The 17,504-nt window shown below is 55.3% G+C and overlaps 1 protein-coding gene across 2 annotated transcripts in view; it reads left to right on the top strand.

Moving 5' to 3' along the window:
• Positions 1 to 17,504, top strand: part of TAPBP (TAP binding protein) — a 195,080-nt gene that overhangs the window by 30,196 nt on the left and 147,380 nt on the right. For both annotated transcript variants that reach the window (XM_078641626.1, XM_078641627.1), the window contains exons 2-3: positions 9,840 to 10,058; positions 16,790 to 17,065. In XM_078641626.1, the coding sequence (XP_078497752.1) occupies positions 9,840 to 10,058; positions 16,790 to 17,065 (495 nt within the window). The remainder of the gene's footprint in view (positions 1 to 9,839; positions 10,059 to 16,789; positions 17,066 to 17,504) is intronic.

Genomic DNA, 17,504 nt, shown 5'->3' with positions numbered 1-17,504 from the left:
TCTGGCACAAAGTCTCTGAGTTATCTGCGGACCGGACTGGACACAGGACGTTAGGAAGGATCTGTTCCGGGGTCAACAGATGGCAGCGGACCGCTGTCACGCTGGCCCCAGTGTCACGGAGGGCTTCGGTCCGGCGTCCATTGATGGTGACCCACTGGCGGTATTTCTGGGTGTTGCCGGGGATCGGGCCTCGGGGGATCAGGTCGTGAGTACCCAGGCATGCTAAGGTCATGGCGGCGGGCTCCCACTCGGCTTGCTCGGGGTTGTCGTCCTCCTCCTCACTCCTTTCTTCACCCAGGGCAGCGGCTGCGATCTGGCGGGTTGGGGGACCGGTGGTGCCGGGTCGCTGATTCATTGGGCAGAGGGGGTCATTCGCATAATGACCCAGTCGCTGACATCTGTGGCACGTCACGTTCGGGCGGGGCCCCGGTCTGGCTGGGGGACCCCCTCTCTGGCCCAGGGATGGCGACGTGGAGGTGGGGGAGGACCCCTGGGGGACGTCTCGACCCCGGCTCTGGCCTACTCCGCCGCCTCGTGGTCGGTGGTTCCCCGGGGATCCCCGGCCGTAGTCTCCCAGTGGACTCCGGTGAACTCGGGTGCTCACCCATCTATCCGCCTCGACAGCGAGTTTTCGTGGCTCAGTCAATTTGCTGTCGAGGAGGTGTTGCCGGAGTTCGATGAAGCAGTTATTGGACAGATGTTCCCATAGAATGAGGTCAATCAACTGCTGGTAGGTGGTGGCCTGGCAGCCTCTGACCCACCCCTCGAAGGCTCTGCTGTAAAAGTTCACGTACTCCACCCACGTGGTACCGGGGATTTTCTTGCAGTCTCTGAATCGCTGCCGGTACATCTCGGGGGTGAGTCCGTAGCGGGTGAGGAGGGCGGTCTTCATGTGCTCGTACGAGGTCATCTCAGTATCAGGGAGCTCCAACAGGGCGTCCCTTCCTTCGTTGATAAACTTCCCCCACAGGCCGGCGCCCCAGTCCTTGAGGGGTACTCGATGGGCGGCCATGGCGACCTCGTAGGCTTTGAACCACTGTTGGATGTCGTCGTTCTTATAGTACTCTTTGACGACATCCTTGGGTATGTGCACCTTTGTGTCCACCGGCGGGGGTGAGGTCTAACCCCCGGCGATGGCAGACTCGTTTGCCTTGGCTTTAAGTTCCATTTCTTTGAGGACGCGCTCGTGCTCGAGCATGAGTTTTTTCTCCTCGAGGGCTAACTTCCTTTCTGCCAGTTGGATTTCTCCTTCTTGTCTGAGTCGAGCAAGATCCAACTCGTGGAGCCGGTTCCTCTCTCGTTCTCGGGCGTCTTCGTGGGAGAGGCCCGTGTCTGGGTTTGCGGGTCTCCCTCCCGCTGGGTTCGTCTCGGCCTCCGGGCCGCCGTTCGGGCCCGGGTTATCTTCACTCGGGGGTGGCGCCTCGCCGGCGTCCACCCAGGCCTGTAGGGCCGATTTAAAGTCTTCTTTGGTGCTTAAGCCAGTGGTAGCGATGCCTAGCTCTTTGCAGAATTGCTTTAGCTCCTTGTGGCTGTAGTCTTCCATTTTCTCTTTCTGGAATTCTGTGTTCATGGTCGTAGTGGGTTTTTCTTGGTAGTGAGTGAATTACTCTCTGTACGATCTGCGTGGGCTCGGATCCCGGCGCTTGCCACCAATGTTAGAAAGGCGACCCCGGGGGAGGCAGAAGAGGTCTGACTGACCACCCCTAGGTCCGCCTCTCCTTCGAGAAGTAGCCGAGCGTTACGGAGGGGCCTCCTGAATGAGGGCCCCTGAATGAGGGCCCTCTCCGAGGATCGTACAGCCGAGTAATCACAACACTACAAACGGACACCACACAAGAGATCAAGTTCTTAAGCTTTTATAAGTAGAAAAGGTTGCTGGTTCTTGGCAGTATATACAGATGGATCGAAGGATCCGTAGAGTCTCGGAAAGGGGGGTAGGTAGCGGGACAGTCTAGCTCTGGGCGGAGGAAGGGATACCCTACGCACAGCTCTCAATCCTCGAGCTGGGGGGTTCAGAGGGGTTCGAGCCGCGGCAGCGCCAGCAGGCTTTCAGATGGTTCAGCAAGGTAGGCAGCGGCAGCGCCAGCATGCTCTCAGATGGTTCAGCAAGGTAGGCCGCGGCAGCGCCAGCAGGCTCTCAGATGGTTCAGCAAGGTAGGCCGCGGCAGCACCAGCAGGCTCTCAGATGGTTCAGCAAGGTAGGCCGCGGCAGCGCCAGCAGGCTCTCAGATGGTTCAGCAAGGTAGGCCGCGGCAGCGCCAGCAGGCTCTCAAGAGGGTTTCAGCAAGGTAGGCCGCGGCAGCGCCAGCAGGCTCTCGGATGGTTCAGCAAGGTAGGCCGCGGCAGCGCCAGCAGGCTCTCACGAGGGTTTCAGCAAGGTAGGCCGCGGCAGCGCCAGCAGGCTCTCCAGTCCAGGATACAACTGACGTCCTAATCCAGGGCTGGCCCAGATATAGGACTGGAGTCCTTTGATGTCCGGACCCTCGCGCCTGGGGGTCAGAAGGGCCGGGATGATGGTGTCCAGACCCCCAGCAGGGGGGTGGAGCCAGCGCCCAGGGAGGCCGGAGGGCGATCGAAACCAGGCGTCCGGGGACGGCTGGAGGGCCATCGAAACACCCTCTTCTCCGGGATCTGTCGAGTGGCCACTCGACCACCTGGGTGGATCTTGGTGCCTCGATGTCTGGGCTTCGCTGGGGCCCGGGCCGGAGCAGAGGTCACGTGGTCGTGACGTGGTGGGCCCAAGATGGAGTCGGGCGCGGCCTCATGCTTAGGTCGTGAGGGGCCCACGATAGGGCCAGGTCGGTAGTGGGGGTCCGGGATGGTGGCCGGACCAGCAATGTTGGGGCGTGCAGTGTCGGGCAAAAGGGCTGCCCGCTGCTGGGTGGAGGGCCGATGTCGTTCTGGGCTCGCCATGCGGAAGGAGTAGGACCACGCCATGAGGCCGGGTCCAACAGCGAGTATCACCGGTGTCCTCAGTCACCTAGTCAGAGAGGACCAGATCATTCCAAATGTCCTGTGCCCCGTACTGTCCGCTGACAACACCGAGAGTCTCTGTAAAATGGCCCTAGTACCGTTCGTATGGGGGGAAGTGATAGGAAAAATACGAGTCGCTGTCCGAGCCTCCCAACCTGTAGACTGTCTCCTGGGCAACGACCTAGAAAGTTCCCCGTGTAGACAGGTGGAACGCAAGACCCACCTGGGCATGATGGGCCTACCCGAGTGGGTGTGCGCCTCCACCCGATCCATGTCCACCCGACTACCCCCCTCGGGGCTGTCGACGCCGAGCCTCCCAGCCCACGCCCTGTAGGAGAAGATAGAGACGACCAAACTGAGCCCCCCGGCCTCTCCCCAGGAGGAGAACCCGTCACCAACAACGAAACCTTACATCCCGAGCCCGCACAGGTCCCTGAGCTAGATGACCTACCCGAGTTGGCGCAGTGGCGTCACGATGGGGGCCCCTCCCGAGAGGAGTTCTGCCGGGAGCAAGCCATTTGCCCTTCCCTGGTTGGACCCCGGCGACAGGCCGCGGCCCAAGCTGCAGGAGACCAGACTGGAACCCATTCCGTATACTGGGAGAATGATCTCCTATACAGTGAGCAGAAGTCTGCCGAGCTAGGGTCAGCCCGAGTGCTGGTGGTACCCCTACACTTCCGGGACTTCCTCCTGGGCCTGGCCCACGATGTACCCCATGCGGGACACTTGGGCCAGGACAAGACCTATGACCGCCTAGTTACGCACTATTATTGGCCCAAGATGCGAGCGAATGTAGAAGCCCACTGTAAGTCCTGTCTCACATGCCAGGCTAGTGGAAAAAGTGGAGGAACGCGCAAGGCTCCCCTCCAACCCTTCCCCGTCGTCAGTATCCCCTTTGAGCGGGTCAGGATCGACATAGTAGGGCCCCTGGACCCTAAAACCTCCCAAGGTCACCGATTCATCTTAGTCCTGGTGGATCACGCCACCCGATACCCAGAGGTCATCCCCCTTCGCACGATAACGGCCCCCGTGGTGGGCCGGGCGCTAATGGGGATTTTCTCCCGAGTGGGTTTTCCCCGCGAGGTCGTGAGTGACCGCGGCACAAACTTCATCTCGAAATACATGATGTCCCTGTGGCAACAATGTGGAGTGTCCTACAAAGTCACCACCCCGTATCATCCCCAAGGAAATGGCCTAGTGGAACGGTTTAACCGAACACTGAAGGGGATGATCATGGGCCTAGAAGAGCCCCTCCGGCGCAAGTGGAACGTCCTCCCCTGCCTCTTGTTCGCCTACCAGGAGGTCCCCCAGAAGTCCCTGGGGTTCAGCCCATTTGAGCTGCTGTACGGGCATCCCGTCCGAGGGCCCCTCAGCTTGGTTAAGGAGGGATGGGAGACGGCCCCCCGAGAACCTCCTCCAGATGTGTTCCGCTACATTCTCACCCTCCTAAATCAGACCCGGAAATTCCGAGCGCTGGCAGAAGCCAACCTCGAAGAAAGTCAGGAGGAGATGTAGCGCTGGTATGATCAGAATGCCACTCTGGTCGAGTTTCAACCGGGCCAGCAGGTCTGGGTGATGTCCCCGGTGAAACCCTGCGCCCTCCAAGACAAATGGACCGGCCCCTTTAAGGTCGTGGAGAGGAAAAGCCAAGTGACCTACTTGGTGGACGTCCAGTCCCCTCGGAACCCCCTTCGGGTCCTCCACGTGAACCGCCTCAAGCCTCACTTCGTGTGGAAGGAGTTGAGCTTGCTCTTGGCCACCGACGACAGAGCGGAAGAGGAAACGGAGCCTCTCCCTGACCTCCTGTGTGCCAAAGAGAAAGATGGCTCCGTAGATGGAGTGAGCCTCTCTCCCTCCCTCACTCCTCAGCAGCGTGAGGACTGCCGCCGGCTCTTGGGGCAGTTCCCAGATTTGTTCTCCTTGGTCCCCAAAGTCACCGACTGGTGTGTCCACGACGTGGACACCGGAGACAGCCCGCCGGTGCGGCACCGAGCCTACTGAGTGCCTGACCGAGTCCGGACCTGCATCCAGGCCGAAGTCTCAAAAATGCTCACCCTAGGAGTGGTGGAGCCTTCCGACAGTCCCTGGGCCAGCCCCGTGGTGCTGGTCCCAAAAGCCGCGGCCCCTGGTGCTGTCCCCGAACTTCGGTTTTCCGTGGACTACCGGGGGCTCAACGCCGTCACCCGAGCAGACGCCCACCCCATTTCCCGCGCCGATGAGCTCATCGACCGACTGGGGTCTGCTCGCTACCTGAGTACCTTCGACCTGGCCTGCGCCTGCGGCTACTGGCAAATTGCGCTCACAGAGGGAGCCAAGGAGCGGTCCGCCTTCCCCACCCCGGACGGGCACTATCGCTTTCGAGTGATGCCGTTCGGGATGAAAAACGCCCCGGCCACCTTTCAAAGACTAGTAAATCGAGTCCTGGCCGGGCTGGAAGAGTTCAGCGCCGCATATCTGGACAATATTGAGGTATTCAGTTCGCAATGGGACGAGCACCTCCGGCACCTCTGGAGGGTGTTGCTAGCCCTGCGCCAGGCAGGCTTGACGGTGAAAGCCAGCAAGTGCCAGATTGGGCAGGGGTCAGTGACCTACCTAGGCCATCAGGTCGGAAGCGGGCAGGTCGCCCCCTCCAGCCAAAGATCGATGCCATCCTGGCCTGGGAACCGCCCACCACCCAAACCGAGGTCCGAGCCTTCTTGGGCCTCACCGGCTACTACCGGAGGTTCATAAAGAATTACGGCAGCATAGTGGGTCCCCTCACAGAGTTGACGTCCAAAAAGCAGCCCAAGCGCGTACACTGGACCCCCGCCTGTCAAAGCCACTCCAAAGAGTTTGTGGTCCAGACAGACGCCTCCGAGCATGGCATCGGGCCGTACTGTCCCAGCTCAACGAGGAGGGCATAGATCAGCCCGTGGCCTTCATCAGCAGAAGGTTACTGCCCCGAGAACAGAAATGGAGCACCATCGAACGAGAAGCGTTCGCAGTAGTCTGGGCCCTCAAGAAACTCCGACCCTACCTGTTCGGAACCCACTTCCGAGTGCAGACAGATCATCGACCCTTACGGTGGCTCATGCAGATGAGAGGAGAGAACCCCAAACTGCTGCGATGGTCAATCTCCCTCCAGGGAATGGACTTCACAGTAGAGCACCGCCCCGGTACCGACCACGCCAACGCTGATGGCCTCTCCAGGTTCTTCCGCCTCAGCAAAGTGAACCCCCAAGAGGATGGGTAGTTCTCCCCGATCTTCAGCTGGGGGGGACGCGTGTTGGACCCGGCCTCGTGGCGTGGTCCTTCCTGACCCGTGCAGCTCCCCATGACCCTGATTCACCCGACCATTCCCTCCATGACCCACATCCCCGACACTGGGCTTCCCCATCCTCGCCCTCCATTTCCCTGGTACCCGAGGCCCATGTCCCTGTACCTAAGATGGCCGCCCCGGCCCCAGCCCGACCTCGGCCTTCGGCGCCATACCCGGCCAGGGGGTAGAGCGCTCCCTGTGAGTGAGAGAGGGAGGAGTAGCTCGATCACACCTCCCACCTCCCCCCGAGAGATGAGTTTCGATCACCCATCCGGCTTCCCTGACGGCTGGCTCCAGGCCCGCTGAGTGTCTGGGATCCCTCCAGACCCAACTTGAAAGGATGAAAGGAGCCGCCGAGGCGGAACCCCCAACAACCGGCCCTCAGGTGCTAAGACCTCGCCGGCGAGGACTCCGGACATCAAAGGGGAGCAGTCCTATATCAAGAGTGACTCTAGGGACGTTCCCCAGTTGTATCCTGGATTACGTGAGCCATGCTGACCTCGTCGCGGCTCCCCTGCAACCTGAAGACTACTTGAGCCCTGCTGACGCTGTCGCGGCTCCTACCGAGCGGAGAAGGACTTCTGCCCGAGACCACCTGAGCCCTGCTGACGCTGTCGCGGCTCCCTTGCAACCGAAAGAACCACCTGAGCCCTGCTGACGCTGTCGCGGCTCCCCTTCAACCGAATGATCACTGAGCCGTGCTGACGCTGTCGCAGCTCCCTTGCAACCTTAAGACTCCTGAGCCCTGCTGATTCGATCGCGGCTCCCCAAGACCGTGAGAACTGAAACTTCCTTGCTCGAGCCCTGCTGATTCGATCGCGGCTCAGAGACTACCCTGGTCCGGCTGGACCCCAGATCACCCCGTATCCCCCGGCTCGAGGATTGAGAGCTGTGCGCAGAATACGCACCCGCAAGTAACCTTGAACTTTGAGACTGTCCCGCTACCCTACCCTTACCGAGACATTTTTGAGCGCTTGCTCGCCTGTACATAAAAATCTGCGGATCATATCCATTGCTTTCTTGAAGATAAAGAATACGTTCTCTTAAATCCTACGGTGTGGTGTCCCTTTGTCGAGTGGTGCTAGCGCAGCATGTACGATCCTAGATCGGAGGTCCTCTCCCGGAGGGGTCCCCCGCCAGTGCTCGGCTGTGTTCCTAGGAGAGGTGGGTCACAGGGTAGTCAGGTGTCGAATCTGCCCACCTCTGGGATCACCCCTCTAACAGTCATGCACCCACTGGCCCACTGGCTTACTGCACGTGTGATGTACCCGCACACCATGCTTGCTGCACGTGTCACGCACCCACAGGCGCTGCTTGCTGCACGTGTCATGTTCCCTAACGCCATGCTTGCTGCACGTGTCACGCACCCACAGGTGCCGCTTGCCACACGAGTCATGCACCCACAGGCCCCGCTTACTGCACGTGTCATGTACCCGCACGCTATGCTTGCTGCACGAGTCACGCGCCCACAGGCGCTGCTTGCCGCATGAGTCATGCACCCAAACGCCTCGCTCGCTTCACGTGTCATGCACCCACAGGCCCGCTCGCTGCACGTGTCACGTACCCACAGGTGCCGCTTGCCACATGAGTCACGCACCCACACGCCTCGCTCGCTGCATGTGTCACGCACCCACACGCCTCTCTCGCTGCATGTGTCACGCACCCACAGGCCCCGCTCGCTGCTCGTGTCACACACCCACAGGCCCCGCTCGCTGCATGAGTCACGCACCCGCAGGCCCTGCTTGCTGCGCGTGACGTGCACCCACACGCCTCACCCTCGGCTGCTCTAGCTGTACCTTGTACATGCAAGTTGATGGAGCACACTGCTCTACAGCGCTCTTCCACCGCCTAATTCTAGCCGCCAACGCCGCATAAATAAAATAAAAACTTGTTCCACACCATATGCACAGTTCACATCTCACACCAGAGTCCAGCTTCAGGTCAGCACAGCCTGCTAGAGCAGGAGAGATGTTTTAACCTCGTCACACGGGTGCTGGTTCTACAGCCACACCTCACTCTGGTGTTAGTGGTGGGTCACGTGCCTCACTAGGTAACGTGGGTTAGCTCACCCAAAGCGTACGTCCCACACAGCTCATTCAGGCTTCGAGGTGTATCTTTCACTTCACCCACGCCCTGGGTTACAAGTGTATGTTCCACATGTCATGCCATGTTCACGGAGTATGTTCCACACCTCATGCTATTTCCCAGGTGTATGTTCCACTCAGCTCAGCAGGTTCAAGGTATGATTTCCACGCTTTCCAACAGGAGCAAATGTGCACCACTTAGAGATAAACAAACACACATCAAAGTATCAGATCCGTGACCAGAGATTTTTCTGTAAGTGCTTCGTTTATTCAAAAAGTTAAAAGCAATCAGTTTGAAATGAACAGCCTACGCGTTTCATCCATGCAAATGGACTTCTTCAGGGCATCATTAAGGCACTCCTAAAATGTAATGTCAGAGTGTCCATGGCGGATAAAATCAGCAAGGAATATGGCGAATCCCGTCCACTCAAATTATTAAGACAGCGAAGTAAGCTTCACGTAGGTGAGATTAGCCAAGGCAGGGTAAGTCCAGATAATATTATTGAACCAGTCACAGCAAGATAAGATGGACCCTATATTTGGGGCAATTACCTATTCCGACCGTAATAAGCCTGGAACCGCGGCCCTAACACGTCTCCTGTCGAGAAAGGACTCCGTATGTTTTCCACGCCTCATGCCTTTTTCTAGGTGTATGTTCCACACAGCTTAGCACATTCAAGGTGTGTTTTCCATGCCTCATGTCTTTTACCAGGTGTATGTTCCGCACAGCTCAGCGGGTTCAAGGTGTTTTTTCCATGCCTCATGTCTTTTCCCAGGTGTATGTTCTGCACAGCTCAGCGGGTTCAATGTGTTTTTTCCATGCCTCATGACTTTTCCCAGGTGTATTTTCCACACAGCTCAGCGGGCTCAAGGTGTGTTTTCCGCGCCTCATGCCTTTTTCCAGGTGTATGTAACACACAGCTTAGCACATTCAAGGTGTGTTTTCCACACCTCATGCCTTTTTCCAGGTGTATGTTCCACCCAGCTTAGCACATTCAAGGTGTGCTTTCCGCGCCTCGTGCCTTTTTCCAGGTGTATGTTCCACACAGCTTAGCACATTCAAGGTGTGTTTTCCACGCCTCATGCCTTTTTATAGGTTTCTGTTCCACACAGCTCACCGTGCGCTAGGTGTATTTTCCACGCCTCATTCCCTTTTCCATGTAAAAGCTTGTTCCACTCAGCTCAGCGGGTTAAAGGTGTTTTTTCCACACCTCATACATTCTGGGTCTAGAGGTGGGGTTTACTTATACTGAGTATGTGAGGTAAATCACACCTCACACTGGGCTCGGGTGCACCTCATACCTCACACTTGATTTCACTGGTAATGTTGCACTCCCGCCTCTGAGTCCCAGAGGTATGTGCCATGCCTCCCCATGGGCTGCGGGAGTACGCTTAGCGCCACTCGCTGGAGTCCTGGTATAGCGCTTTATATTTGCACGTGTCAGATGTCTGATAATCCCTAACCCCCTGTCATACACTTTCAGCTCTGCTGGGCAGTGCTGGCTGTCTGGAGACTACATCCCTGGGCAACCTGGTGGACTGCTGGTATGTGGAGGAGGTCAAGGGTCATGCGGGCTCCTTCGCCAGAGGCGTGTCGCAAAGGAAGGCCCTGATGTTGTTGCGCGATGACGTCCAACGAACCAAGGCGCTAGACTTCACCGTGCCCCAGGACGTGGAGCCCAGCCTCTTCTTCGACGTGATTGGTGAGTTCATCTGTCATTCTGGAGGTGAATGGTACATGTGCCTGGTGAGTCCACCTATCACTGTAGGGGTAGCTGAAGGGACTGGTGAGTTCACCTGTCACCCTGGAGGTGAATGGTGCACGTGCCCGGTAAGTTCACCTGTCACTGTGGAGGTCAATGGTACATGTGCCTGGTGAGTCCACCTATCACTGTAGGGGTAGCCGAAGGGACTGGTGAGTTCAGCTGTCACTGTGGAGGTGAATGGTGCATGGGCCTTGTAAGTTCACCTGTCACTGTGGAGGTGAATGGTGCATGTGCCTGGTAAGTTCATCTGTCACTGTGAGGGCAGCTGAAGGGACTGGTGAGTTCACCTGTCACTGTGGAGGTGAATAGTGCATGTGCCTGGTAAGTTCATCTGTCACTGTGAGGGCAGCTGAAGGGACTGGTGAGTTCACCTGTCACTGTGGAGGTGAATAGTGCATGTGCCTGGTAAGTTCATCTGTCACTGTGAGGGCAGCTGAAGGGACTGGTGAGTTCACCTGTCACTGTGGAGGTGAATAGTGCATGTGCCTGGTAAGTTCATCTGTCACTGTGAGGGCAGCTGAAGGGACTGGTGAGTTCACCTGTCACTGTGGAGGTGAATAGTGCATGTGCCTGGTAAGTTCATCTGTCACTGTGAGGGCAGCTGAAGGGACTGGTGAGTTCACCTGTCACTGTGGAGGTGAATAGTGCATGTGCCTGGTAAGTTCATCTGTCACTGTGAGGGCAGCTGAAGGGACTGGTGAGTTCACCTGTCACTGTGGAGGTGAATAGTGCATGTGCCTGGTAAGTTCATCTGTCACTGTGAGGGCAGCTGAAGGGACTGGTGAGTTCACCTGTCACTGTGGAGGTGAATAGTGCATGTGCCTGGTAAGTTCATCTGTCACTGTGAGGGCAGCTGAAGGGACTGGTGAGTTCACCTGTCACTGTGGAGGTGAATAGTGCATGTGCCTGGTAAGTTCATCTGTCACTGTGAGGGCAGCTGAAGGGACTGGTGAGTTCACCTGTCACTGTGGAGGTGAATAGTGCATGTGCCTGGTAAGTTCATCTGTCACTGTGAGGGCAGCTGAAGGGACTGGTGAGTTCACCTGTCACTGTGGAGGTGAATAGTGCATGTGCCTGGTAAGTTCATCTGTCACTGTGAGGGCAGCTGAAGGGACTGGTGAGTTCACCTGTCACTGTGGAGGTGAATAGTGCATGTGCCTGGTAAGTTCATCTGTCACTGTGAGGGCAGCTGAAGGGACTGGTGAGTTCACCTGTCACTGTGGAGGTGAATAGTGCATGTGCCTGGTAAGTTCATCTGTCACTGTGAGGGCAGCTGAAGGGACTGGTGAGTTCACCTGTCACTGTGGAGGTGAATAGTGCATGTGCCTGGTAAGTTCATCTGTCACTGTGAGGGCAGCTGAAGGGACTGGTGAGTTCACCTGTCACTGTGGAGGTGAATAGTGCATGTGCCTGGTAAGTTCATCTGTCACTGTGAGGGCAGCTGAAGGGACTGGTGAGTTCACCTGTCACTGTGGAGGTGAATAGTGCATGTGCCTGGTAAGTTCATCTGTCACTGTGAGGGCAGCTGAAGGGACTGGTGAGTTCACCTGTCACTGTGGAGGTGAATAGTACATGTGCCTGGTGAGTTCACCTATCACTGTAGGGGTAGCTGAAGGGACTGGTGAGTTCATTGGTCATGCTAGAGGTGGTAGAAGGGACTGGTGCTTGTGACTGGAGAGGTCAGTTTGTCACTGGGAGGGACAGCTGCAGGGACTGGTACTTGTGACTGGTGGGGGTGATTGAAGGGACTCATGTCTGTCATTGGTGAATACACCTGTCATTGTGGGGATGTCTGGTGTCTGTGATTAGTGAGTTCCCCTGTCACCCTAGGGGTGGCTGGATACTGTGATGGGTGAGTTCACCTGTCACTCTACGGGTGGTTGGTAGCTGTGATGGGTGAGTTCACCTGTCACTCTAGGGTCGGCTGGGGGCTGTGATTGGTTAACTCACCTGTCACTGTGGGGATGCCGGGTCTGGTGGCTTAGTGGACTAATGCATCCACTGCAGGGGCCTGTTTTCGACCTCATGGTCATAGGTTAACATCCTGGCAGGTCCACTCAGCCTTTCATCCATCTGAGGTCGATAAAATGAGTACCATTGAGTTGGGTAACAATAAACACCTGTTATTCAGCGCCAAGATACCTACGGGTGAACGTGCGCTTTACAAATAAACATGTTATGTTATGTCTGGTGCCTGTGATTGGTGAGTACACCTGTCTCTCCTAGGGGTGGCAGGTGCCCTGTGATTGGTGAGTTCATCTGTTTCTCTTGGTGTGGCTGTGATTGGTGAGTTCATCTGGGATGGCTGGTGGCTGTGATTGGTGAGTTCATTTGTCACTCTAGATGTGGCTAGTGCCCTGTGAGTGGTGCGTTCATCTTATTCTCTGGGGATGGCAGTGATTGGTGAGCTCACCTGCCACTATGGGGGTGTCTGGTTCCTGTGATTGGCGAGTTCACTTGTCGCTCTAGGGGCCTCTTGTGGTTGTGATCTATGAGTTCATCTGTCACCCTAGGGGTGGCTGGTGCCCTGTGATTGGTGAGTTCATCTGTTTCTCCGGGGGTGGCTGTGATTGGTGAGATCCCCTGTCACTGTGGGGATGTCTGGTTCCTGTGGACTCATGTCTGTGATTGGTGAATTAACCTGTCACTGTGGGGGTGTCTGGTTCCTGTGATTGGTGAGTTCACCTGTCACCGTGGGGGTGTCTGGTTCCTGTGATTGGTGAGTTCACCTGTCTCTGTAGGGGTGGCTGATGCCTGGTGGAGGCACCATGGTGAGTTCATCTGTCACTGACGTGGTGACTGGCAGGACCTTTATGAGTTATTTTAGGGTTGCGATCGAGTGTGTTCTACATCGCCCTCTTTTACCTCTTTTTGTCCTCACCTGGCTGCTAAGAGGACACTGAGCAAGAGTTCGATCCAGGATCGATCAAGTTCTTGAGAAAGCAATCAGTCAGCAACTCACTGAACAGCTGGAACACCAAACCTCTAGGACCCCTCTCAATCTGAATTTCAAGCCATCCTCTGCATAGAGATAGCCTTGAACGCAGACACCAACGAAAGCAGGGCCCTCCTCGACGCCAGAGAGTCTGCAGCCCCCATCCTCCTGTACCTGTCAGCCGCCTTCGACACTGTCTCCCATCGCACCTTGATCAACAGACTCCACCACATCGGAATCCAGGGAGATGCCCTCAAATGAATCACCTCATACCTCACCGGAGGAACCCAGAGAATCCGTCTCCCACCGCTCACATCAGAACCCAAGAAGAGCTGCTCCGTCCCCCAAGGATCTTCCCTCAGCCCCTCCTCTTGAACACCTACATGACCCCCCGGCCAACACCGTCAGATCGCACAGACTCAACATCCTCTCCTACACTGACGACACCCAGCTCATCGTCTCGCTGTCCTACAGCACCAGAGCCAACTTCACACAGATGTCTGATGAACTTCGCCGACTGGATGAAGGACAACTGTCTCCAGCTAAACATGGACAAGACGGAAGTCCTCGTCTTTAGGAACAACCCCTCGCCATGGAGGCTCGCAGAACTGGGCCCTCCCCTCAGCACGACAGACCACGCCTGCAACCTCTGCTTCTTCCTGGTCACCAAGCTATCTATGAAGAAACAGGTCAACATAGTCTCATCCCCCTGCGTCCACCCCCGTGAATGCTCCACAAGGTATTGAGATGGCTCCCAGTCAGCACCAGATGGACCGTCATCCAGGCCCTCGTCACCAGCAGGCTGGACTACAGGAACACACTCTACGTAGGAATCACTGCATGCATCCTGAAGAAACTACAGACAATACAAACCTCAGCAACTAGACTCCTCCTTGACCCCCCCAGATAGACCCACATCGTACTGCGCCTCAAGAAACCGCACTGGCTCCCTATCTAAGATGCTGACCCTCGCATACAAAGGCCTGCACAACATAGGACCAGCATACATCAACAAGCGCTTGACCTTCCACCAACCGACCTGACACCTATGATCATGCTCCCTCTTCCTCGCAGACACCTCCCGAGTTCACCAAGCCAACAGCGGAGGACGCTCCATCTCGTACCTGGCAGCAAAGACATGGAACCCCCTTCCCCTGCACCTCGGGACCGCCTCATCACTCCGAGATTCAGGACTGGATTCAAGACCTAGCTGTTTGAATGAATATATCGCCATGCAGCACAAAACAACTCCAGCGCCTTGAGTCCCTCACGGGTGATTCTGAGCACTTTATAAATATCTGCTTGATTGAGTGTACTTAGTTATGGGGGCTTCATGCCTGCCCTCTTCCTCCGTTGGTATGTTATGTCATTCACATTTTTCTTCTGCCAGGAGTAAGCTTGAGGAGGTGTTTGTTCGACCCCCGTGCATTTCTGCTAATCATAATGGAAAGAAAACCCTTGTACTTTATTTTTCTAATTCGTTTTGGGATTATTATTGTTTTGCATTTCGACTTAACTACTGTTTTAGTCCTGCATACATTATTTACACATTGCTGTAAGTTAAGGCTGTCTGCTCTGTGCTATGGCTACCCGGGGGAAAAGCAGAAGATGGGTGAAATGCTGAAAAATACAAACTTTCACCCCCAGTCACAAGGATCTGGGTTTAACCCATCATTCTTTAGCTCACTCCGCCACCTCAGTTTAAACCCAGCCATATGCAAATGAGTCTGACCCTGTGCCTCATGGGAACATTCCAGCTCAAACTGCCAAGCCAGGTCTTCCCTGGACCAGAAACAAGCATCCTGGAACCGGTTTGGACTGATTTGCATATGTCTGTGTCCTAACTGGGGTTGCCTGGTGAGCTAAAGAATGATGGTTTTAACCCAGATCTGTGGCTGGGGATGAATGTTTGGATTGTCCAGCATTCCGTCCCTCATTTGTTCCTCTTGCACATGGCTACCAGGGGGTCAGCTCAGATTAATTTAGTGACTTTGAGGGTTCACCCTGACAGAGGTTGAGATTATTCCTCGAAGAGGGCAGTCACCTATACTAAATAATAATATAGGTTCCTATACCCACCCCATAGATACTTTTGGGGTGTGTGTTAGCCCCAATAGGTGTCACCTCCTGCTGTCCTTGGGATGTTTTATAGCTGTGACTGTCCAAGAGGAAGGACAAACTACTCACTGTCCTCACCCATGGGCTGTATGGGTACGAAGCCAGTAAATGGCTTCTCCAATTGGAGTGCAGTAGCACTCAGGCCTGAGACACCCTTGGTAAACGACAGTATCCACAGAGAGGTTACTGTGCAACAACCTCTGACTGCCCGAGACCCCCAGAGCATGCACCGCGGTGTGTATTTTAGGGGGAAGTGCATTTGGGAGCTCTTTGCTGTTAGGTTGGGGTGGGCACACTGACTTGAAGAGGGAAATGTTTGAGTGGTTTGACAGCTTTCATGGTTTGAGGTTTCTTAAGAGACATGGTCAGTGCTTCCAACGTATGGATTTGTTTTCGGTGTGTGTTCTGTCAACAGGGTGGGAGTGTCGGATGGACATTGGGTTGGTCAGAGCATTAATTTGGAATGATGTTGGCTTGACTGTGGTGGACGGTTGGATGACGCATTGGTCTGATTTAGACGTAGGTATGGATGGGTCATTGGCTTGGAAGTGGCTTGGCTGCTATGACGCCTGGTGATAGTTTGAGTGCCTTAGAGGTTTAGAAGAGGTTTGGTTTCATTGGGGTAGAGGTACTGGCAGGGTACTGGTGTTGACTTGAAGTTAGTTTAGGTAGAATGGATTGTAGACAGAGTGTCGATTTTGGAGGGAGATTGGTTATGGCGAAGCAGCTCTGTGGGAAGGGTGTTTTTCTGTTCTGGATGTTACCTTGGGTAGAGCAGAGGTGTGGCTAGAGTGCTTGTGTTGACAGGAGGTTGGTATGGGTGGAGAGTTTGAAAGATTGTTGGGGGAAGTGTAGGATTTATTCAAGTGATTACATCAGAATAGTAGTGTTGAGGCGTTAGGGGAAGGGGGGTTACTTGTGGGCAATGTTTTTCTTTGGTGTTGGTACGCTACAGCTTAATTGCCTTCATTTAAGGCTATATGTCAGAAGAGAGCTTTGCTTCTGGTGTTGGCTTGAGCTTGGATTGGTTTTGTTGGAGTGTAACTCTGGGCTTGGTGTTAGCCTGGTCTTGGCTTTGTTCCAACGTTGCTTTCTGCCTGGTCTTGGTTTTCTTGTGGTGAAGGTTTAGCTCTGGTATTGTCTGGGTTGGATTGGTGTTGCTTAGCTGTGGTCTTGACTGTAAAATGGTGTTTAGCCTAGCCTGGTTTTGAGGTGGACCTTAGGTACTTGGGTTGGCTGTGGCCTGGTGGTGGCTTGGGCCATTGGTTTTGTTGAAGGGGAGCTGGGCTTTGTGTTGACTTGTGTGTGCCATTTGCTAGATCCTGGGCTTAATATTTTTGGCCTTGACTTTTAGGTCAAGAGTTTACTTGGTTCTTGTCTTTGTTCTGTTGTTGGGGGTGTTGGGTCATGGTGTTGGTTTTACCCTGGTGGCTTTTTGTGGCAAGTGTCGGCTTGGACACGACTTTGGCATGGGCTATCACCTGGCATTGATATAAGCCGAGGATTGGTAGTGGCAAGGTATTCGCTTTGCTGTGATAAAGCTCTGCACGGGGTGCTGGCTTTGGTTGGGTGATGCTGGTATCTCTGTGACCCTTTCCCTTCTCTCTCCTTGCAGACCCCACCAGAAGGCTTCTGAACCGCAAGTTTCGCCAGCAGCGGGCGTCCGAGCGGAGGGTCGCCTCATTCTGTGAGGTGTCCCCCTTTAAGCCCCAGGCAGCCTTCCTGGATTGGGCCCTGTCTCTGACCCCAGAGCAGCAGAGCCCCCCGGACCTGGGTGGGGAATGGTACACCAGCATCCTGCAGGACCCCGAGAAAACCTTCAGCATCTCCAGCGTCCACAGGGGGGTGCCGGGACCTGAGGGCCAGCAGGAGCAGGCCAAGAGCACCATGGGTAAGCGTCCCCACAACACTCCTTGACAGGATCGGAGGGGGGAGAGGGAGCCAGAAGGGATTGACATTTTCACTTTTGCAGCATTCTTCTAGGTTCACATGCTTTGCATACTTCTGCCATCTAGTGATTGGTTGGGGAAATGCATTTTGTTTAATGACCCTTCTTTTTGTGTCAACAATGAGAATCCTCAAGAGACCTCAACTGGCTTAAGCAGTGCCCCGAAGCCCATACCTTAGCGCTGTATAGCACCTCTTCAGTTTGGATCAAGGCAGACGACTATACTGTGGTGTTAACGATTCAGCAACTGGTGCTGGAAGAGATTGTGAAAGAGCATCTGATATAAATGTGTTCGAGGCATGTGGGCTGCTGAATTCATATCTATAGCATAGATCGCCGCCTAGTGTTGGGTCCGGATGATTGCACATTGTTGTCCTGGAAG

Source organism: Lissotriton helveticus, chromosome 5_1 (assembly GCF_964261635.1).
Source record: "Lissotriton helveticus chromosome 5_1, aLisHel1.1, whole genome shotgun sequence".
NCBI classification, from domain to species: domain Eukaryota; kingdom Metazoa; phylum Chordata; class Amphibia; order Caudata; family Salamandridae; genus Lissotriton; species Lissotriton helveticus.
Note: the sequence above shows the minus strand (reverse complement) of the source record. Positions and strands in the feature narration are given on the sequence as shown.